Source organism: Acipenser ruthenus, chromosome 2 (assembly GCF_902713425.1).
Source record: "Acipenser ruthenus chromosome 2, fAciRut3.2 maternal haplotype, whole genome shotgun sequence".
Classification (NCBI taxonomy): Eukaryota; Metazoa; Chordata; class Actinopteri; order Acipenseriformes; family Acipenseridae; genus Acipenser; species Acipenser ruthenus.
In genome coordinates this window covers 45,174,807-45,196,426 of record NC_081190.1, presented here as the reverse complement: position 1 = coordinate 45,196,426, position 21,620 = coordinate 45,174,807, and the positions used below count along the sequence as shown (strand labels likewise).

The window sequence follows — 21,620 nt, the reverse complement described above, 5'->3', positions numbered from 1 at the left end:
CATTTTTTGTCCATGTACAGTTATTCAGCATACAAAACATAATTTAGTTTAAAGACTGCCTAAAATGATAGGAACATACTTACTTTGGAAATGCATCAAAACAGTATGTCTTCCTTGTATCTGGAAAAGCTACCCGCATTCCGGAGGTCAGGGGAGAATGCAGAATGACAGCTGCACTCTCATATCGTGCAGCAAGGTCCACCGATGGTACTGTTCCTATACTCTGGCCATATATGATCACATTTTCAGGGCAGATGCCGTACCTATACAATGTAAAACAACATTATGGCTCTATTCAATTGATCTAAAAACAGTGGCAGATCTACAGTAAATATAACCAGTGTTTGGATGTTTAACCCTTTGCAGTCCATTTATTAAGTGTGTGTCAGGCGCGTCAGGTCCAATTTATTTTCACAAGCGCAGTTAATTTTAGACACGCTGTTTAAAAATATTTTTTCCACAGTCAAACGGGTTTAAAAGGCCCTGCATATCAACAAAGCACTCACTAGGCATCTCCAGCCCCGCCCCACCCTTTCGTTCGCTATAGCTTTCACAGATAATATATAGTATAATATAATAATAATAATAGTCGTACATACCGATCAATCATCTCCTGATCACTCGTTTTATCACCAAACGCCTCAATAATGCGATCCAAGTCATTATTTTATTACTATAACATCTGAAAAAAGCTTTGCAAATGTCTGTGATATTCTCTGAGCGCTGATGCAGTATCAGCCAGCTTGTTTCCTTATGGCTGCCCCTATCTGATGCCAGGGGCAAGTATGACTATTCATGAGATACGCCCTTTTTTTTCGGCTTGTCTCGGCTCCTGTCGCTCCCACTCGGCCATTGAATGGTTTTCTCGGCTTTTTCCAGAGAAAAAACGACTAGAAACCCGTTTTTTGCGTTTTTTTGATGATGTCGGACAGGGTCCGACATTGGACCAGATAGGAATAATTGCAATGTCGGACCAAGTCCGACATAGGACCGCAAAGGGTTAAAATAGAACCATGTGTTATGAAGATAAAGGAACGCTGCATTTTTCCCCCCACATTTTACAGTGCATATCTCTGGATTACATAGTAGCATAGATCAAGGAAAGAGCAGTGGTTACACAACAAGTTAAATAAGTAATCGCCACCACTTACACCGTACAGGGTTATTTCAGGCAGCCGTTTATATCGGACAAATAAGAGTCTGCCATTCCCACTGATTTCAAGAACAAAGGCATCGTTTATACCATGTTAAGCGTTATTTTGGGCAAACTCAGCTGTTTGGATCTCGTTATGTACCATTCACATAGATTTAAATAACAAACACACTGCTTATTACTGTAGGAATCGCTTTTACTAATCCACCAATCAGCTGTTTTCACCTTGTTACCTTGCCATTCACATAGATTTCAATACAAAAGGCAGCACTTTACTGTAGTAGTAAAAAAGCTTGACAGATCTCTCAATCAGCTGTTTGCACCTCGTTACTGAGCGATAAGGGGGTGGGAGTACTCTGTAAATAATGTGTGTTTATAAACTGTGTTATTCTTGTTCAGATCTGTTAGCCTTCTCTGTGTGTTTTAGTGCATGTGACTAGAGCTGAAAGACAGTGTGAGTGCGTCACTGAGGAGGGTAGGAGCAGGTCTGACATGACCAGTCAGAGATAGGGAGTGTTGGACCAATGAGTGAGGAAGGGGGAAGGACGGGTGTGTGTGTGTGTGTGAGATGACAGTTTGAAAGAGAAAAGCAGAATCTGGCGGCGGGAGAATTGAGAGAGAGTGAACACAGGTTGTGTTTGTCAGTGATAGGAGAAGAATGACAGCCTTTATTCACTAAAAGCTAAAAAAAAATAATAAATACAGCATTTCCCTACTGCTTTGAACCACAACTGTTGTCTGTCTCATTATATCCTGGAAACCCCGCAGCTCAGCGCTACAATATGTAAATAAATCCTGTTCGCCTGCGGGGTGTATCAACTTCAACCTCCGTCTCGATCTCCTGACTGTCACTCAGCAATGAATGCACGCACCCGCATGGCAGACGGCTACCCTGTACCTTTCTAAACAAGGGACTTCGGGGAGCTCCCTAATAAAAGACGAATTGCAAAATAATAATATAGTACCGTAATTCTTACAGCCGAGTATAATGGTATTTAAAACAGGACTCATTTATCTGCCTTTTTACATATCCGCCCTTACTCTGGTCCCATCGCAGGTTTTAATACATCTTTTTTATTAGTGTAATGAGTGTCTTAATACTGTACTGATGATTGGGGGGACATTTTGAAAGTCAGGTTGTGTGGGTGTTTATACCATCCATCGCTTACTGCGGGTGAATCGCGCTAACACAAACGTGCCTGTCTAAGCGGTGGCAACTGTAGTTCTACATAGGAACTACAGTGATGTCATCTTAAGGCACCAATAGGTTTTGTTTTTCACGGGTAACTAATTATCTACCTGTTCAAAGGACCTTAGGATCCAAAATGAAAGCATACAAAGAGCTGCAAGTTTGATGGTCTCTTATAATAATAATACCACTCTGAATGGCCCTCAATCTACAAAATCCTAATCTAGACTGTTAATTAGTTGTTTTATTTCTGTGAGGCATTTACACAGGGAAACGTGTCTAAACACTAAACAACGATGAAGCGTCCACTTTATCAAATGCTGCAAATGTTTTAAAAAAAATAAAAATATAAAAAATAATAATAATAATAATTAAATAAAAAAAATATATATATATATATAAAAGCTGCTTCTCCACCGACCAAGGAAGGAATTCACAATCCAGCATGAAGGAGAATTATCACTTCTATTACCTGCTCTACAAAGAATCTCCAGAGTGCAATTGGGTCTCCTAAAATACTAATCATGACCTAGGAAACAACATCGAACAAAGAAAAGCTTGATACAAAGAAATAGGATGTTGAGAACATTAGTACTAAACAAACATAGGAGCAGTTTGGGACACCTAGATATGTTTCCCCTAAACCAGCACTGCCACTCAATGGAATAGCATTATGCAATGTTTGAACAGCTAGTTGAACAGAGATGGCCAATAAACACAGTTTTGAGTGATCGACAGATTATCAAAAGCACAGATGTTAGGGTGCTAGAACTGAAAGAAATGGACTGGGAAAACAGGTCAGAAAAGGTACATGTACTGAAACCGTTCCAAGTAGCTACACAGTCAATGTCTCAAGTGCAAAACGTATCAATCTCTTCGGTACACCCCATTGCATATGGCCCGATAACTAATGACTTGTTTAGACTGGAGGGCCCTGTTGTTGTGCGCGATTTCAAGACCATCGTGGTCAGTGAACGGTGTAGAAATTTCAAATAGACACTGACAAGACAGACAGCACTTTATTAACCGCAATGGTCCTTTATCCTCGTACCATTTTTTGCAACCAATAAGCACATGGCAGTCTACATTAAAGTGCAGGGTCTAATTGGTTTGGTACCGCCATCCATGACTACCACAGGATACAGCAGCAAACCCAAGTTATCAAAAGTGCCCAGCCATTTAAAATAGAGATATCAAAAACACAAGCCAAGTTCCAAGAAACCATTGCCCCAATTGTTTCTACTAACTTGGCTCGTGTTTTTCATGCGTTTCATCTGCGTTTGTTGTGCCTGAAAAAACACAAGCAAAGTTAGTAGAAAGAATTGGGGCAACCTTGGCCCCCACCACTTTGCCAGCTGTGTCTATTTGCTTGGTGCTGGCCAAGGTTGCCCCAATTGTTTCTACTAACTTAGCTTGTTTTTGATACAAGTTAGAAGAAACAATTGGGGCTACCTAGGCCCCCATCGGTTTTACAATTGTGCCATATTGACTTATTGGTAATGACAGCAATCATCCTATGCCTAACTCTTTTATACTCTTTAAGAATGTTCACCTACAATCCAGCATTTTATAGACTTTTCTAGAATTTGGTTCTGCATTATCATATTGAAATTTCTTGCACCTTGTAGATAATACTACCATAGCATGAAAGAGTATGAATACTTTTTGAATTAGCATTTCTGGAGTTTTGCAAAAAAAATACTGAAATAAAAAATTGTAGCCATGTACTTCTTGTTACTTTCACAAAAGCAAAACTTTTGCCACAAAATAATTTTTCTAAAATTCTTTGAGAAATTTCTGAAATTATAAATTTCTGTTGGGGTATGTAAAATTTTGACTACAACCTTTATATATATATATATATATATATATATATATATATATATATGATGTGATTTGAAGGGTAAAGGGAAACATTATTAGTACACTTGCAAGAATAGAAGAGTATTCAGTACATTTCCAAGTGTAGTCAGTATAGAAAAGAGAAACTTAGACGTGGACACATCTGATAAATGTGAAAGGTAGTACTGTATATAGTAAATAGTGTACCCCGTATTGATGCATTTTGCATTCAGTAGTTATACATTATTTAAAATATATGGAACATAGTAATAATAATAATAATAATAATAATAATAATAATAATAATAATAATAATATTATTATTATTATTATTATTATTATTATTATTATTATTATTATCCAAAAGATCACCCTCTGCACGCATGTTAACTTTTAAAAGCTCCATTGCCATATTTTAGGGTACACTGAAAAATATTACAATACATGACTGTGGGACTCTGCAGCTTTAAGATGGTCACAGAATCAACACCCACTTGAAACAAAAAATCTTAACTGCCAAAGCTGTAAGACAGACACATTAAAAAACACCCTAATACTGTACTACCTTTAAACAATACACACAAAACAAATGAATAAGAAATTCAGGTTGCATCAATTTACTGTACACATACACATTAGATTTTATATTTTGAGCTTACACACAAAACATTTTAGCTAAAATTGGTTGTAAGGAAGCAAGGATCAGATGGCCAGTATGCCTCTTAAGCAGTTTTCACTGGAGAAATGGATTTAATCTGCTGCACTGTGCACATGCTGACATCTGCTAAATGAATGTTACAGACAGATCTACAGCACATTCAAGAAAAACAGCACATAATTTGGCAGTTTGAAAACAGGTCAGCTGGATTTAAACCCTAAAACAAGAACATGTACAATTTTCCCCAAAGAAACGAATTCCAGAAGAGCATGTGCTGCATGGTTTAAAAGGCATCATATTTTTTTTGTGTGTTCAAGTTTATGAATTTTGTAGCATTTCTAATGTATGTTGTCATAAGTGTTTGATTACTTGATCAAAGCATTAGGCCTACCAGTAAAAAATCTCCCGACGAACAGAAAACATCGCCTGCACCATTGTGCCTTTAATTAAATCAATCCATCAGGTTTTACACAAGAACGGATTTATAGCTACAGTAGTTGCCATAACAACAAACCACGACTACATTCTAAACTCACTATAGCAGAATAAGAAGCATCATTAATATCTTTGCCAGTGCCTAGCGTTACAGTTTGTTAGAGGAACATGAATAATAAAAAGTTGTATCTGGTGCTTGAACAGAAGGGCGTATTGTCTGGCAGAACAAATATTTAAAACTGACCTTGTTTACTGTGTAAATTACCTTTATTTGAGCTGTTTAGAACACATTTTGTGGCACATTTTCCCATTAAACTTTCATTTGCAGTACAGACCCAAGAGTTGAATGAACAAGGTTTATTCTAGGATAAAAAGAAAAATCTGTAGCAGAAATTAGGGTACTGTAGCTTTTCAGCTGTATACAGCAGCCTTCAAGAATAGATTTGAAACGAGGGTGAACATGCCAAGTACACTTGTACAACCTACTTTTGAAAAATCATGTTGCAGACTAATCTTAAAAGAACAGATTATTACAGATACTATTACAAAATGATCAGTCAGCTGCCCACTGTTTCGGTATGGTTAAATACCTTTTTCAAAACGTTCATTTCTTTAAATCAGTCAGTTTTATTTATTTCTTTATTTATTTATTTTTTAAATTAGAACAGTGAAATGGATTATTTAAACAAATTTTGAATGTGAAGGACAGTTGTGATTATTTTCTTTCAAGCCAGCATTTTAAAGGATTACCTAGTTTGAGATTTGGATATCAATTTCACATGCTCTGTAAGCAGTCTCACAATAAAGTTGCTTTGAAGTAGAAGCAGCACAGTGATGGGTTATGTGATCCTCTAGACCTATAGTAGCTGTGTGAGAATATGCTGCAACTATTCAGCAATAAACATGGGACAGCTTGAAGTGACTTCACAAAAGGAGCATTACAGTGGGTGCAGGGTTTCCCCTGGGTTCTAGATTTTTGTAGTCACTAGTGACTAATACTTTCTAAAAACATTAGTCACTCCAGATATTCAATAGTCACTACTGGCGCACAAGTTTTCAAGGGTGTTATGAATCCTGTTTTTATTTTATACCTTAAATCACTGTATTGACCAAAACAATTATTTAATTAAACCATTTTAATAATGCTCTACAGTTTAAATAAATTGGTAATTTACAGCTGTAAAGTTTTAGAACATTAAAATTCAAGAACCAGATTTATTTGCCCTGAAAAGCTACATACAGACACAGAATGCATTATGAATTACTATACCATGTATGTCTTTTTACAATAAAAAGAAAAAAAAAAAACATTTTTAAAATATTATATACAACCCATGGAAACAGAGTTTTGCAATAAGGCTGAAACTTTGCTACTTGTTTTCTTTTTCTTTTATCTGACGCTTGTGAGCTTAGTTTGTTCTTTTTTTTCTGGTGTTCCGAATCCAAGTCTTCATTTTCTACAACGTGTTGTTCTGTTTGTTTCACTCTTGCTGTGGCCGTGCTGAAAAACGAATGGATTTTCTTCTGCGACATTTTACAGTATTGACTAACAGTTTTGTTTTTTAATTTGCGCGCACAAGTTTACCGCAATCATGTATTTATATTGATGATAAAGTTATAGAAAAGAAGGCAAAGAAAAGTTCACTATCTACACATCTCTACAGCTGACCTCAATATGAAAACATATTACCGGCATTTTTTAATTATTGGTGACTAAAACGTACAGTACTGATGCTAATTAAAAAAGAATAATAAAATGCTTACCTAGTATCAGTGTGATGGATGTCCCTGCTTGTTACCACACAAATCACTGATGATAGCAGGGAAATTGGAGAGAGCTTCAGTCGCAAGACATTTTTGGCGTTTTTAAATCTTTGATGGTATTTCGTCTTGATCGCCCTTTGCTAGTAATGTACTAGTATTGAGCAAACAACCCACATTTTTTCACTGGATTGAAAGCTAAAAACTCTTACTACTCTCACACCAGACGTAACGGCTTGTCAAACTAGACCGCATGACAATACTGCGGTTTCTGACTGGCCAAACATTCTGTATTTTGAAATGTAGTACTTAAGTTACAGTAAACTTTAATCGGGTCATTGAAAAGAATAAATATTGACTTGCAGGCATGAACGCACACAGGAAATAAAATGAGTTAAAGACTAGGCTTTTAGTTTTTTAAACTTAAAAGTTTTTTAAACTTTTTGTATCCCAGACAGACTGCAGTAACCGCCCAACTGTTTATATTACATTTAAACAACAGGGCTTATTTAAAATGTACATATTTAATATGTAAATTAGCCGGGTGTGCACTGAACGCTCTGTCACAGCACATCAGTCTGGTGTTAGCGATTAAACGTTGATTACATGACAAAAGTTTGCAATAGATTGGCAAGTGGTACTAAATAAAATGCGTTGTCTGCCATTTCAGAATTTTTCTCGAGTACCCCCAGGGGTACGTGTACCCCAGTTTGAAAACTGCTAGAAGAAACCACATTACCAACAGATATAGTTTAATATTAGTAGTATTTAAATGCTGTTGTCCTCACTGGTAAAGTCTTCTAGCTTCCCCTTTTATTTTGACAATTTCCATATATATAGAAAATGTCATTTTTATCTTGACATTTTTCATTCTTAGCCACCAAGTAAATATTTTGGACAGTTTTCAAAACAATTGTTGCTTTATTTTTACAACATACGTTGGTGTTGTTGATATGATAAACGCGTATATCTGCTTCAGGTTAAACGTTGGCCCGTGTTACACAGAACACTACAAATAAAATGTCAAATATACACTATGTATTTCGTTGGTTTTGTGGATTTGCTATGTTTTTAACTTATTTTAATACTGCACATAATTATATAGTTTAGAAAATGCTACTTACCAAAACCATGCTGCACGTGAACTGTATTACATAATAATTTCCTTTATTCCGATTCCAGTGGTGTTTTTTCAATGCAAGATGTATTGTAGGCATATATACAGTGCCGTATAAAACCACATACACAGTATAAATATAATTTTATCATGCTCGTTATAGGTCTACTGGCGAAATGGTCAAGAGACAGTTGGTGCTTAACACATACGGAATAATTTTGGCCCTGAATTTTAGCATTTTTGGTCATAGAAAAGACACATTTCACATATTTTATAACGTTACCGTAGGCTACTTTTTTTTTTTTTTTAGTTATTGTGTTTTCATTGCGTTGCAGAGTCAATGAATCGATGAGGCCGAGGCGCTGATCTGATCAGCAGCAGTGACTCTATGGTTTAGCGATCCCTTCTTTTGAAGAACGAGACGTTGTGTGTGACTTTAACAAAAGGGATTTTTTTTATAGTACAAACAGAAACGATCGTCACTAGTGACGATTCCACATTTTTTTTTGTCGTCACTTTCAAAAAACATTTGCAAATTACGAGAGTGACGAGCGACAGCGAAACCCCTGAGTGGGTGCCTGTGTAATTGTCTCATTCAATGTGTCCATTAGGACAGTCCTGGGGGTTCTGGAATGGTAACAGTCTCAGAAAACAACCTTTTATACGCAAACTCCAATCCCAAGCAGGTAACGACAGATCAATCCCTCAGGACGCATACAATGTATTGACAAGTCATAGAGGCGATATGGTGGCCCAAACCACAAAACAAATATGCCAGGAACTACTGTACACATTGTGCGCTATTTAGGTCCTCTTCAATTCGTTGGACAATTAGAGTATTATTGTTGTACTCATATGAATACTACCGGACCAACTCAAATTGGGTTGGTAAACTATCTAAATTACTATCTAAACCCGCAGCCCACGATGCATCTACCTGCGGCCCCCTTGTCCAGTCAAAAACAATAAATAAATATCCCTCGGCCTTCGACGGCCCCCCTCATCCCCTCATCCATCCAAAAAAAAAAAAAAAAAGAAAGAAAAAGAATAATCCCCCAAGAAGAAAAGCGAGTTAATGCTCTCTTCCATTGATGAAAATAAAATCAAAACATAAATGTACACGGTTTCTTTAAAACGTGTATAATTTACTGTGTTAACAGAGAGTGAAAGTGTTAGCAGTATAGCAGAATGCTGTCGCAAGGTATGACGTTTCAGTTTGCGCAAGTTTTGTTGCTGATTAAACCCGCCAGTTTAGTTGAATACTTATCTGTTGTAATAATTATAGTTTTAAAGAAAGGAAGAAAAGGTTAGGTAGATAAGATGGTGGAGAGCCAAGTTAATTTGCTACTTCAAAACGCGGTGAAAGAAGTGTCAAAAAGCAAAAGATTGCCGATGAAGGTAGGACTGGACTCTTCAAGAGAGCTGGGAGTTGGATTTCTTTGTTATGGACCACAAGGGGAAGTCATTTTACCTCATCTGCAAGGAAGCACTGTCAATTCCAAAATGGTTCAGTATTCAGAGACACTACGAAACTCGCCATTCTGCTTGTGAAGCAAAGTTTCCCAAGGATCTGCCCTACGCACACGGCAGCTTGCATGCTTGCTTAAGAGCAGCCGTGCTTCACAACAGAAAGTGTTTAAAACTGGCATATTGCAAAGTGATGTGGCAAGCTATTGCATTGCGTGGTTGCTTGCAAAAAATGCAAAGCCCTTCTTGGAGGGAGAATGAATAAAAGAGTGCTTTATCGAGTCTTCTGGGATTTCATTCGAGGAGTTCAAAAACCAAGAGAAGATTCTCAGACACACAAGAAGCCTGTAACTCAGCAGACTCAGTTTGTCGCAGAGACAATGATATTTCAGATGAATTGGCCATACTTTTTTGCATACTTTATTCAAGTGAGGTGTTTAGTGTAGCTCTAGATGAGTCCAATGACAACAGGGAAGTTGCTCAGCTTTGCATGTGTATTTCTGGACCTGGTAGAATTACACAAGGGACTGACTTTTTCAAAGCATTTTAGATTTTTCTTAGATCGCATGCTTTGCCACTAGTTTCTGTCATAGCAGATGGCTGTCCTTCTATGGTCAGAGTAAATCTTGTATTTGTGACACTGTTGACATCTCACATACATAACTTGTTCAGGGTGCATTACATAATCCACCAGGAGCCACCTCTGTGCAAAGCTAGACAAGGGAGATAGACTGGAGGCTGTGATGTACAAAGTGGTGCATATTGTTCATTTTATATAAGCACGACTATTGCACCACTGGCAGTTTATCGAACTGAATCAACTGGATATTGAATATGGGGACCTCATTACTCACTGAAGTACGTTGACTTAGCAGGGGAAAGGTACTGGAACGTCTCACTGTACTACTCCCATCTGTCCGTCAGTTTCTTATTCAGTGTTCTCATGTACAGGCTGAACTTGACGATGCAGTGGGTGCTGGATTTAGCTTTTCTCACTGATATCTCCGGTCATCAACACACTAAACTTGAGGAAAAATCACCTCCTACCTCCCCTAATTGCCAGCGTCAGGAAATTCATGCCACAGTTAATTTCAGCTCAGCTGCAGTCTCACGATTTCATGCATCTCCCCCATCTTAAGAAGCAATGAACAACTGCTCTGATGCCAGCGAGACAGAGTACGATGCATCCGTTATCGCAGGCATGCTTACTGGACTGGAGGAGCGTTTTGAAAACCAGTTTTAATTACTGAATGAGCTGAAGCCATTAATTTCATTGATTACAAACCCGTTCGGATTTGACTTTGCTAACAGTAGAACTGTGTGCCAGAGGCTTGGGCTTGACAAGAAAAACTTCACGTGCGTGCATGGATGAAGACATCATCAACCAGCTGAAGAAAGAGGGCATTCCCCAACTATGGCATACTTTTCCAGGCCATGTTCAACCTATACATGCGAACAGACATTCTCTGTGATGGGAAAAATCAAAAACAACAAATGCAACAGACCAACATATGGAAACCTCACTGCTGAGCTGTGATGGGCCTGCACCTGCCCTACTCCGAACTTCAAAAAGCTGGTGGAAAATATGGTCACCCAGAAGTCGTAAGTAGTATTTTTATGATTTTAAATGCTTTTTCTTTTGCATTGATATGTTCAAACCTTTATTACATACTTAATGTTTATATAATGTAATACATAGCTCTTTTTAAATTAAAATTTATAAATTTTGGCTTGCGATTGCGGTAAAGGAGGTCTTGCAGCCCTTGGAGTTGTTTGAGGGCCGGAACCTGCTGCCCTCTTGATTATCTTTGGTTGCCCACCACTGATCTAAATAATAATACAATATTTTTTTAACCATTCAAACAAAATCCAATATTCTTTAGTTATGAATTACTCAATATGCTCAATAGGTTTAAATGAAATGCACACATGCCAACCAGACAAAACACAAAAGTCTAAACGCTTTTCATTATAAACAGTTAAGATGAAAAGGTCTGGTCCTCACGTCTTGGGTCCAGGTGTCTGCACACACATAGGAAAATGTTTTCTAAGACATGATTTAGAGCAGAGTCATATACACGAGAGAGACATAAAAGTGATCATGACCACGTGGTCAGAACTTTTTATTTATTTTATTTTTTTCAATAAGATGACGAGATTTTTTGTAGTTTGACTCAAAGATTATATTTGAGGTGACTCGATGGACTATGGCTGAGCAGCAGAAAATATAAAGTAAGCAAGTTACCATGTGAATATAAGAGGTCTACAGTACCTTTAATTTTGTAAAGGATGCATGTCAAGCTGGCATTTAATTAAATACAAAGCGGTACTTCTGTTTTTCAGATCTGTGCTTGCATAGAAGGATCAGAAATCTTACAGCTTACAGGCAATCCAATCTAAATGAAGAGCAGTTTTTCTACCTTACCATTAACTTAAACACACACACTGCATTTACCAGGTAACAGAGTTCCTAATACCATATTGTTTTCAATGTGCTCCGGAACCTGAAGTTCACTTGGACGCACTACATTTCCACTTAACTATCTTCTACTCAACGCACCTTATTAATGGCAGAATTCTATAAATATAACATGTATGTATGTACAGTATGTATGTATGTATGTATGTATGTATGTATGTATTTAGGGCTTTAAATGAACAGTGGCCATGCGGCAATTGCTGTGGATGCCCTCATCAATTGCCACAATGCCGCGAAGAAACCGGTCCGGTACTGGTGCGGTAACCTCGTTCCCTGTTTGGTACGGTACCGCGTCGGGAACGGAGCAGGTCAGTGACCTTGGTACGGGTACAGTACGGGCCTTCTCGGTTCATGTTACCGCAGGAAGCAACATACAGGGATGCCCATCTGTATAAGCTTCTGGCTAACCACACAGTCAGTACAAGTACGAGACTGAGGGAAGCCTGCTTATTAGAACCCAAACAGCCTTTGTAATGGTGATGCAAGCAGCAAGTTGTGTCACAGCAAAAACAAAGTCACATGGTTTGGCAGACATTTTTCACGAATGCTGGCCAATTTAACAAAATCATCTTCTCCAAAACCGCTTATGGTAGAGATAAGAACATAAGAAAGTTTACAAACGAGAGGAGGCCATTCGGCCCATCTTGCTTGTTTGGTTGTTAGTAGCTTATTGATCCCAGAATCTCATCAAGCAGCTTCTTGAAGGATCCCAGGGTGTCAGCTTCAACAACATTACTGGGGTGTTGGTTCCAGACCCTCACAATTCTCTGTGTAAAAAAGTGCCTCCTATTTGAAAGACGTGAAACTTGGGGCACATACTACCCTTATGGCCTATAAGTAGATTTGATCAACACAAGTCGATTGGTCACATGGTTCGGCAGCCACATTAGATTTGACAAAAATATTCTAACATCTTCTCTGAAACCGTTATGCCAATTGAAACAAAACTTTGCATACATAGCCTTGGCAAGGTTGTCTATCAAGTTTGTGCAAAGCAACTGCTTCTGTTTGCAAACTGTTTAACGAACTAACTCTAAACTTGGTAGGCATCATCCTGGGGACAATGGAATTCAAATATGGCAAAATGGTGTTCTTTTGTAAAATAAGATGGCCGCCAGACCGACATCTTCTTAAATTTAAAACTACTTCAGTTTAAAAAACAGGTTTACTTGATTAACTCCAAACCTGAAAACCATCATGCCTGTGTCAGTACAATTTACTTTTTCAAAAATGGTGTTTGTGCGTGAACCAAGATGGCCACCTGACACATTTTTTGGAAATAAATTCTTCTTCTGGAGAACTGGTGAAGTTACTGATTTCAAACTTGTCAAATATCAGGAAATAAACCCGCTTCATCCAGTAATTGAATAAGTGTTTGGTAGTGGTACTGGGGCTTGGGAATACAATGGAATACAAATATGTAAAAATTGTGTTGTTTTGTAAAACAACATGGCTGCCAGACGGACATTTACGTCTTAAATTTAAAACTGCTTCAGTTGACAAACGGTTTACTTGACTAACTCCAAATTTCACAAGCATCATCCCTGTCACTGTATCAATACAACTGAAAAAAAAAAAAAATGGTGTTGACTGGAACCAAAATTATTCTTCTTGGGAAGCGTTGAAGTGATTGATCTGACATTTGGCATATGTCATCAGCAACCAAACCTGCTTCAAGCTTGCGAAGCAAACGGTGCTGCGATAAAGTTTACTATCAAACTGGCTGCTACCAAATTCCCCAAAACGTGCACCAAACAAACTGCTTCTGCTCGAAAACCATTTAACCAACTTACTCCCAACTTGGTAGGCATCATCCCGGTGACAACAGAATTTAAATATGGCAAAATGGTGTTATTTTGTTAACCCTTTGCGGTCCTATGTCGGACCTGGTCCAACATCGCAATTTTCCCTTTCCGGTCCAATGTCGGACCCTGTCCGACATCATCAAAAAGACGCAAAAAACAGGTCTCTAGTCGTTTTTTCTCCGAAAAAAGCCGAGAAAACCATTCAATGGCCGAGGGAGACCGATAGGAGCCGAGAGAAGCCGAATAAAAAGGGCGTATCTCATGAATACTTATAGACCCGACACCACATAGATAACACAGACATAAACAAACAAGATAGCTGCTTCCGCATCCAGCGCTCAAAGAACATCACATACATTTGCAGAGCTTTTTTTAGATGTTATATTAATAAAATAACGACTTGGATCGCATTATTGTGGAGTTTGGTGATAAAACGAGTGATCAAGAGATGATTTATCGGTATGTACCATTATTATTATTATTATTATTATTATTATTATTATTATTAAGAGGCATTTGAAAAATATAGCGAACAAGGGGTGGGGCAGGGCTGGAGATGCAGTACTGAGTGTCCTGTTGGTATGCAGTGCATTTTAAACCTGTTTTACTGTGAAAAAAATACTTTTAAACAGCGCATCTAAAATAAACTGCGTGTGTGAAAATAAATTGGACCCGACGCGCCTGACACTCGCTGAATAAATGGACCGCTAAGGGTGAAACAAGATGGCTGCCGGACCTAAATTTTCAAATTAAATTTAAAACTGCTTCAGTTTAAAAACAGTTTACTTGATTAACCAAACCTGAAAACCATCATGCCTGTATTAGTACAATTAACTTTTTCAAAAGTGGTGAACCAAGATGGCCGCCCGACGCATTTTTTGGAAAGAACTTTCAAAATCTTCTTGGAGAACTGGTGAAGTTACTGATTTCAAACTTGTCAAATATCAAGAACTAAACCCGCTTCTTCCATAAGTGCTTAAGTGTTTGGTACTGGTACTGGGGCTTGGGAGCCATAAAACTGCCTGGCAGTTCTAGTTTTTATTTTATTTTTTTTAATTTTATTTTACATTTTGACCACTTTGTAAATCCATCTCAGATACATATGTAAGCAGGAGGATGATGAGTTATTATCTTAATGACGCTGAGTTATGTGAGTGCAGACCTTTTATGCCATCGGGGGCGGGCATGACTGCATCACAGAGGCTCTGCGAGCGGCTTTGATAAATTTATTCAGGTTTCGGGGTCTTTAGGAGGTAAACACCCATTAGGTAGTGGTTACATTTCGTACTTGAAAGGGAGCAAACAGGCTTTCACCATTCAGAATGCTTGCATTTCACCTACCCACTTGGTGGAGGTAATAGAAAGCAAGAAAGCTGTCTTAAGGACAGGAATTTCAGCTCTGCTGAATGTGTGTCCAGCACTACTTTGAGCCACCAGTGAGGGACAAGGTCCTTTCTAGGGGGGTTTGACCTCCGAACACCCATAAAATTCTGTCCCCAGGAAACCTAGGTAGTGAAGTGTGGAGAGAGATTTTCCTTCATCAAACAGGTCCTGCAAAATTGCAGTATATCTGCCATGTGGGCAAGTCACAGGGTCCAGTGCACTCGACTGACACCACGTCTGGAAGACACTCCATTTGTAGCTGTACTGGGAGTGGGTAGATACTGCCCTGGAATTCTGAAGGGTGACATGACCCTGTCAGATAACCCAAGGTGACTCTTATGTCTCCGCTCAGGGGCTAGATCCAGAGCTGCAGAACTGTTGGGTCTGGATGCCAGAGAGTGTCCCTCGCCTGACTCAGCAGGTCGCGACGGGCCGGCAACTCCCACGGCTGACCGTACAGGAGCTGTGCCAGCGCCGAGAACCAAGTTCTCCTGGGCCACTTCGGGGCTACTACTTCCGGGCAACACAATTGAGACCGGCTTACCAGAGAACACCCTGGTGGTTAATGTAAGCCACCACTGTGGTGTTGTCCATGCAGATCAACATGTGTCTCCCTTGTAATCTTCCAGGAAGATTGCAGCAGGGCCAGCTGCTCCAAAACATTTATGTGGAGTGGGGGTTTTAACACGCCATGCACACCCTGGCCGTTCCAGACAGCGCCCCAAGCTAGGTTGGAAGTGTCTGTCCTCATGACACTGCCCAGAACTGTGCCCAAGCACAGATGAGCTGGTTGTTTCCACCACGAGAGAGCCTCCATACAGTGACGAGACACTGTGAGCAGGTGGTGCTGGTCCAAGACAGGGCGAAGGCCCCTGTGGTTGAATCAGAGCTGTAATCACTTGACTCGAGTCGTAATTTACGGTGACTCGACTCGAGTCCCTGCTCAAAAGACTACACTCGACTACCATCCCAAAAGTCTCCACTCGACTCATAGTCTTTATGATAAAATAAATTACACGATCAGTTTCGTTTTCAATAACCGCAGCGCTTCTTCTGATGCATACAAGCCCTGCCTCTATGAGTAATAATAATAATAATAATAATAATAATAATAATAATCTATTTTATATATCGCCTTTCATGTGCATCTCAAAGTGATGAACAATAACAAACAAAAAAAAACAATAAAACATAATTTCATACAATAAAAGCCATTAAATAAAAATGTCTTTTCAACTTAGATTTAAAAGTGGTTACAGAGTCACTATCCCTTATGACCTTCGGGAGGTCGTTCCACAGCCTTGGGGCTAGACATGAAAAGGCTCTGTCCCCGAAAGATCGAGTGAGAGGAACACGTGACAACAGAGAAGAGCGTCAGCAGCATGGAAGGTAAAATCAAGAGTACCTGCGTTCGTCGAGTTCACAAGAACTATGGAGTAGACAGGGAGAGAAATAAACAAACAAACAGTCTGCATCCTGCCAGCACTGAGAAATGTCTGAACTGTCTAAAACAACTTAAATCATTTTAAGGTCTCTTATTATTTCTTACCAAGTATCAATAAGAAATTACTGTTTTGGTGGGTCAATCATAGATTTTTATTTAAGTAAGCTTAAAACTTAAATGATAGAGAAAAAAAAAATAGGGGGTTAGTGTTTGTTGTCTGGTTTAATGTATATTGATCTAAAAGTTATACTATGTATAAAAAAAATAATTGTTTTAGAAAAAAAAAACTGGAGAAAAGCCATATTTTGCTAAAATTGTTAGTTTTTAAAATCCAAACTACCACTTGCGAATCCAAACTCATGTACAAGCTTATAAACTTAAAGAAAAAAGCACATAAAATTTAACATAATGATGCACTGTATAACACAAAAAACAACCATCTGGAGCCTGAATAATTATATTTATTTTTTTACATTCCCATAGCCTTCTACAGCCACTGGCACGGCAGCCCGCGGTACAGATGATCAATGAAGCTGTTGCACGGTCATCTTTGTTTTCCAGAATTCCCAAATTGAGTGAATCAGCTCTAGACGTGTTTGATTAATTTAATACATATGGATTTGCATGCTGGATAGATGTTTTAGAGTTAGTTTGATTAAAAACGTTTTGCTTTTTTAAACAATATATTCATAAAAACAAATGGGCAGACCAGACCACAGCAGCATAATTTTGGAAATAGGCACAATCAACATTTCCAGACTTAAGGAGGTTGAGGATGTAACTGCATTGTTTTCAATGAATTTTTAAGAAATGGTCTCTGGATTTTGTCATAGTGGGTGAAAAGATCAATTATGACGCTGGTAAAAAAATTAAAATAACTAATAAAAAAAAGTGTTGGTTTGTGTTGCTGGGGTATTTTGCAAGTGTTTATAAAACAGCAGCTACAATACCAGTGCTTTTACATTAGTAGGGTTATTCAAAATACAATTGACCTCTTAGTATTACTGTATGTTTGCGCATTTTAACTACACTGAGGATTTTATTTAGACAAACAACTCAGATTTTATTGTGCCAAGTTTAAGTGTTAAAGGGTTTATGTGTTCTGTGTGAAACATTTACATTTATTTATTTTTATTTTTTTTAAACGCATTAGTGAACAACCCTTTAACTGAAAGTAACAAAAAATTACTTAGTACCTCTAAGCCTTTTAAGATACATTTCTTTCTGTAATATTAAGCAAATTAGGTTGAGTTTATTGATAAACTCAATAAATGTGCTAGTATGCAATGGTTTTAAAACTCTGATTCCGCCTGAGTTGCATTACTTGGACTGTTTTCCTTTGTAAATGTTATGTTTTAAAAGGCCTAGAAGCAACATTTCTATATCATATATCAAATTAAATGCCACAATTTACTTTCATACGGTTAAGGTATCTTGAAAATATATATATTGAACTGGAACTGGAAAAAAATGGACCAGGATACGTATCGGAACTGAGTGGACTTAACACTATCCTAAGTTACACCTGTTTCATGTGACCTTCTGTGTACGGTTGCGTGTATTGGTGAAAATCCATTTTAGGATTTCTTGCTGACTGCTTCCCCAAGCATGAGTAACTGTTTCAAAGACTTATTATGTATTAAATATGTTTAAAAAAAAAAAAAAAAAAAATTTAACTTGCCTCGAGTTAAGTTTTATAATAATTATGTTGATGCAGTTTTATGAAATGTAACAAAAGCAGGACTTCACTTCCCATTTTCCTAGAGCTTCATGTCTTGAAGTGGTGGCACGGAGAGCAGAGCACGCACAGTTTGCATTATTGAATACTGGTAAGCAAGTTAGTTCGGGGAACTCAGTAGAACAACTGTCTTTTAAGTGAGACCAAAAAAAATGGAAACACCTGGGTAAATGAGGGACACCAAGTATATTGAAAGCAAGAGCTTCCACACAGGTGTGGCTCATGCGTTAATTAAGCAAATAACAACCCAGCATGCTTAGGGTCATGTATAAAAATGCTGGACAGGCCTGGTTGCCTAGAGGAGACCTCAGTGACTTTGAAAGAGGGGCGAGTGTTGGGGCGCATTTGGCAGGAGCTTCAGTGACCAAGACAGCTCAACTTGCTGATGTTTCACGAGCAACGGTGTCTAAGGTGATGTTGGCATGGAACTCCAAGGGAAAGACATCATCAGCAAAGGACAACATCTCATCCCACAGATGCTCAATTGGATTGAGATCTTGTGACTGGGTAGACCACTGTAGTAAACTGAATTCACCATCATGTTTGTGGAATCATTCCTGGACAATCCTAGCCTTGTGGCATGGGGCATTATCCTGCTGAAAAAATCCATTAGCAGATGGATACACTGCTGCCATGAAGGGATGCACCCGATTAGCAATGATGTTCATATATCCTGTGGCATTCAAACATTGCTCCACTTTTATCAAGGGGCCCAATGTGTGGCATGAAAACACACCCCACACCATCACTCCACCACCACCAGCCTGCAATGTTGACATGCGGCATGATGGATGCATGTACTCATGTGGCACCAATGTTGTACTGGACTGTCAGTTGACTAACTGTAGCCCGTCTGTTGCTCTGCACAATTCGTGTCAGCCTCCTTTGGCCTCTTTCATCAATGAGCCGTTTTCGACCACTGGCCTGCCGTTGGCTGGATGTCCTTTGGGTGGTGGACCATCCTTGATACACACGGGAAACTGTTGAGAGTGAAAAACCTAGCAGCGTTGCAGTTCTTGACACACTCAAACCGGCGAGCCTGGCACCTACTACCATACCCCGTTCAAAGGCACTTAAATCTTTTGTCTTGCCCATTTACCCTCTGAATGGCACACATACACAATCCATGTCTCAATTGTGTCAAGGCTTAAAAATCCTTCTTTAACCTGTCTCCCCTTCATCTACACTGACTGAAGTGGATTTAACAGGTTACATCAATAAGGGATAATAGCTTTCACCTGGATTCACCTCGTCAGTCTATTTCATAGAAAGAGCAGATGTTCCTAATGTTTTGTACACTCAGTGTATATATTATACTAGTTAAATGTAACCGGCCCAGTCGGGCCTGTGGTGCTTCATAACTACCGGCCAAACTGCGATCTCTACCGGCCCCAGGCCGCCGGGCCATGGTTAATGTCGAACCCTGTGTGTATAATTTTTATAGTATATATATATATATATAATATATATATATATATATATATGCACAATAAAAAAGCAACAGTCTACGTTTTACATCAATAGCTCAATGGGAACATACATAGTGTTATTTACATTTTAAATAGTGAGCAGATAGGTTTGTTGATTGTTTCAGTAGTGTTGTTCCTTGGGATAACAAAATACTGAGCTCAAGACATGTGATTTCATAAAAACGCCAGATGCTTTGGTATTTGAGTTGGGTTAAAATTGCCAAAATGAGTTAATTAGTAATCTGTATAAGTAGCCAATCAAAAAGACGTGATTTTAATCAACGCAAGTACAGTGAAAGATACGACCATGCTCCGCTTGAGTAATGAAGATCGAATAGTTGCTACTGGTATGATTGAAGGCGGTATGTCTGTGAGAGAAGTTGCCTGGAGATGTTCTGCTTCAACAATCAGCAGACTAGTCTGCAGAAACCAGGAAACCAGCTCTTTGTGGGACAGGCTACGTCCTGGAAGGCAGAGGGTCACCACACCGGCCCAGGACCGTCACATCCATCTGTGTAATCTTTTTCAAACTGCAGTGGCTACATCACGAGGAATTCCAGGAAGAAATAACCCGCGCATCAGCAGAATGACTGTAGCTCACCGTCTACATGAATGCCGTTTTGCCCTTGACAGACTTGACGGAAGACAATGTGTGTGGAGACATCGTGGTAAGCATTATGCTGACTGTTGCGTTCTTCAAGCCAACCAGTGGGGCGGTGGAAGTGTGATGGTGTGGGGAGGAATCTCCTTTAAAACACAAGGATGCCTGTAGTGCAGATTGAGGGCAACCTTACTGCTCAGCGATACATTGACGAAGTCCTTGAGGCAACAGTTTTTTCATTCCTGCAAGCCAATCCGGAAGTGTCAATTTTCCAGCAGGACAATGCAAGACCACACAGTGCTAGGATTACAATTGCATGACTTCAAGAAAACAATGTTGAGGTCTTGGTCATGACTAGCTTTTTCTCCTAACCAGAGTCCAATACAACATCTGTGGGACCAAATCACCAGTGCCATCCACAGGAGACAACCGCAACCAGCCAACCTTCGCCAGCTGGCTGCAGCTGCACAGGAAGAGTGGCGGAACATCCCACAGCAGTCTATCGAGAGGCTGATTAGGTCTATGCATCAACGCTGCCAGGATTGTGTTAATGCTCAGGGAGGTCATACCCGATACTAACTTTGTAATGTTTTCATTTTGACAGTGTGTCACGTTTCATACTGAAAACTTATGATTCTTTGATGTTTCTCTCTCTCTCTCTCTAAAAAACATTATATATATATATATATATATATATATATATATATATATATATATACACACATATATATACATATATATATATATATATATATATATATACATATATATATACACATATATATATACATATATACATATATATATATACATATATATATATACATATATATATATACATATATATATATATATATATATATATATATATATATATATATATATATATATATATACATATATACATATATATATATATATACATATATATATATATATATATATATATATATATACACACACACATACACACACACTGTATATATATATATATACACATACATTTTTTTATATACAGTACTGTGCAAAAGTTTCAGGCAGGTGTGAAAAAATGCTGTAAAGTAAGAATGCTTTCAAAA

At 38.4% G+C, this 21,620-nt stretch overlaps 1 protein-coding gene across 2 annotated transcripts in view; it reads right to left on the bottom strand.

Annotated features, from left to right (window-relative positions):
- Positions 1–21,620, bottom strand: part of LOC117408633 (alpha/beta hydrolase domain-containing protein 17B) — a 35,876-nt gene that overhangs the window by 3,176 nt on the left and 11,080 nt on the right. For both annotated transcript variants that reach the window (XM_058996476.1, XM_034905550.2), the window contains exon 3: positions 84–263. In XM_058996476.1, coding sequence (XP_058852459.1) covers positions 84–263 — 180 coding nt within the window. The remainder of the gene's footprint in view (positions 1–83; positions 264–21,620) is intronic.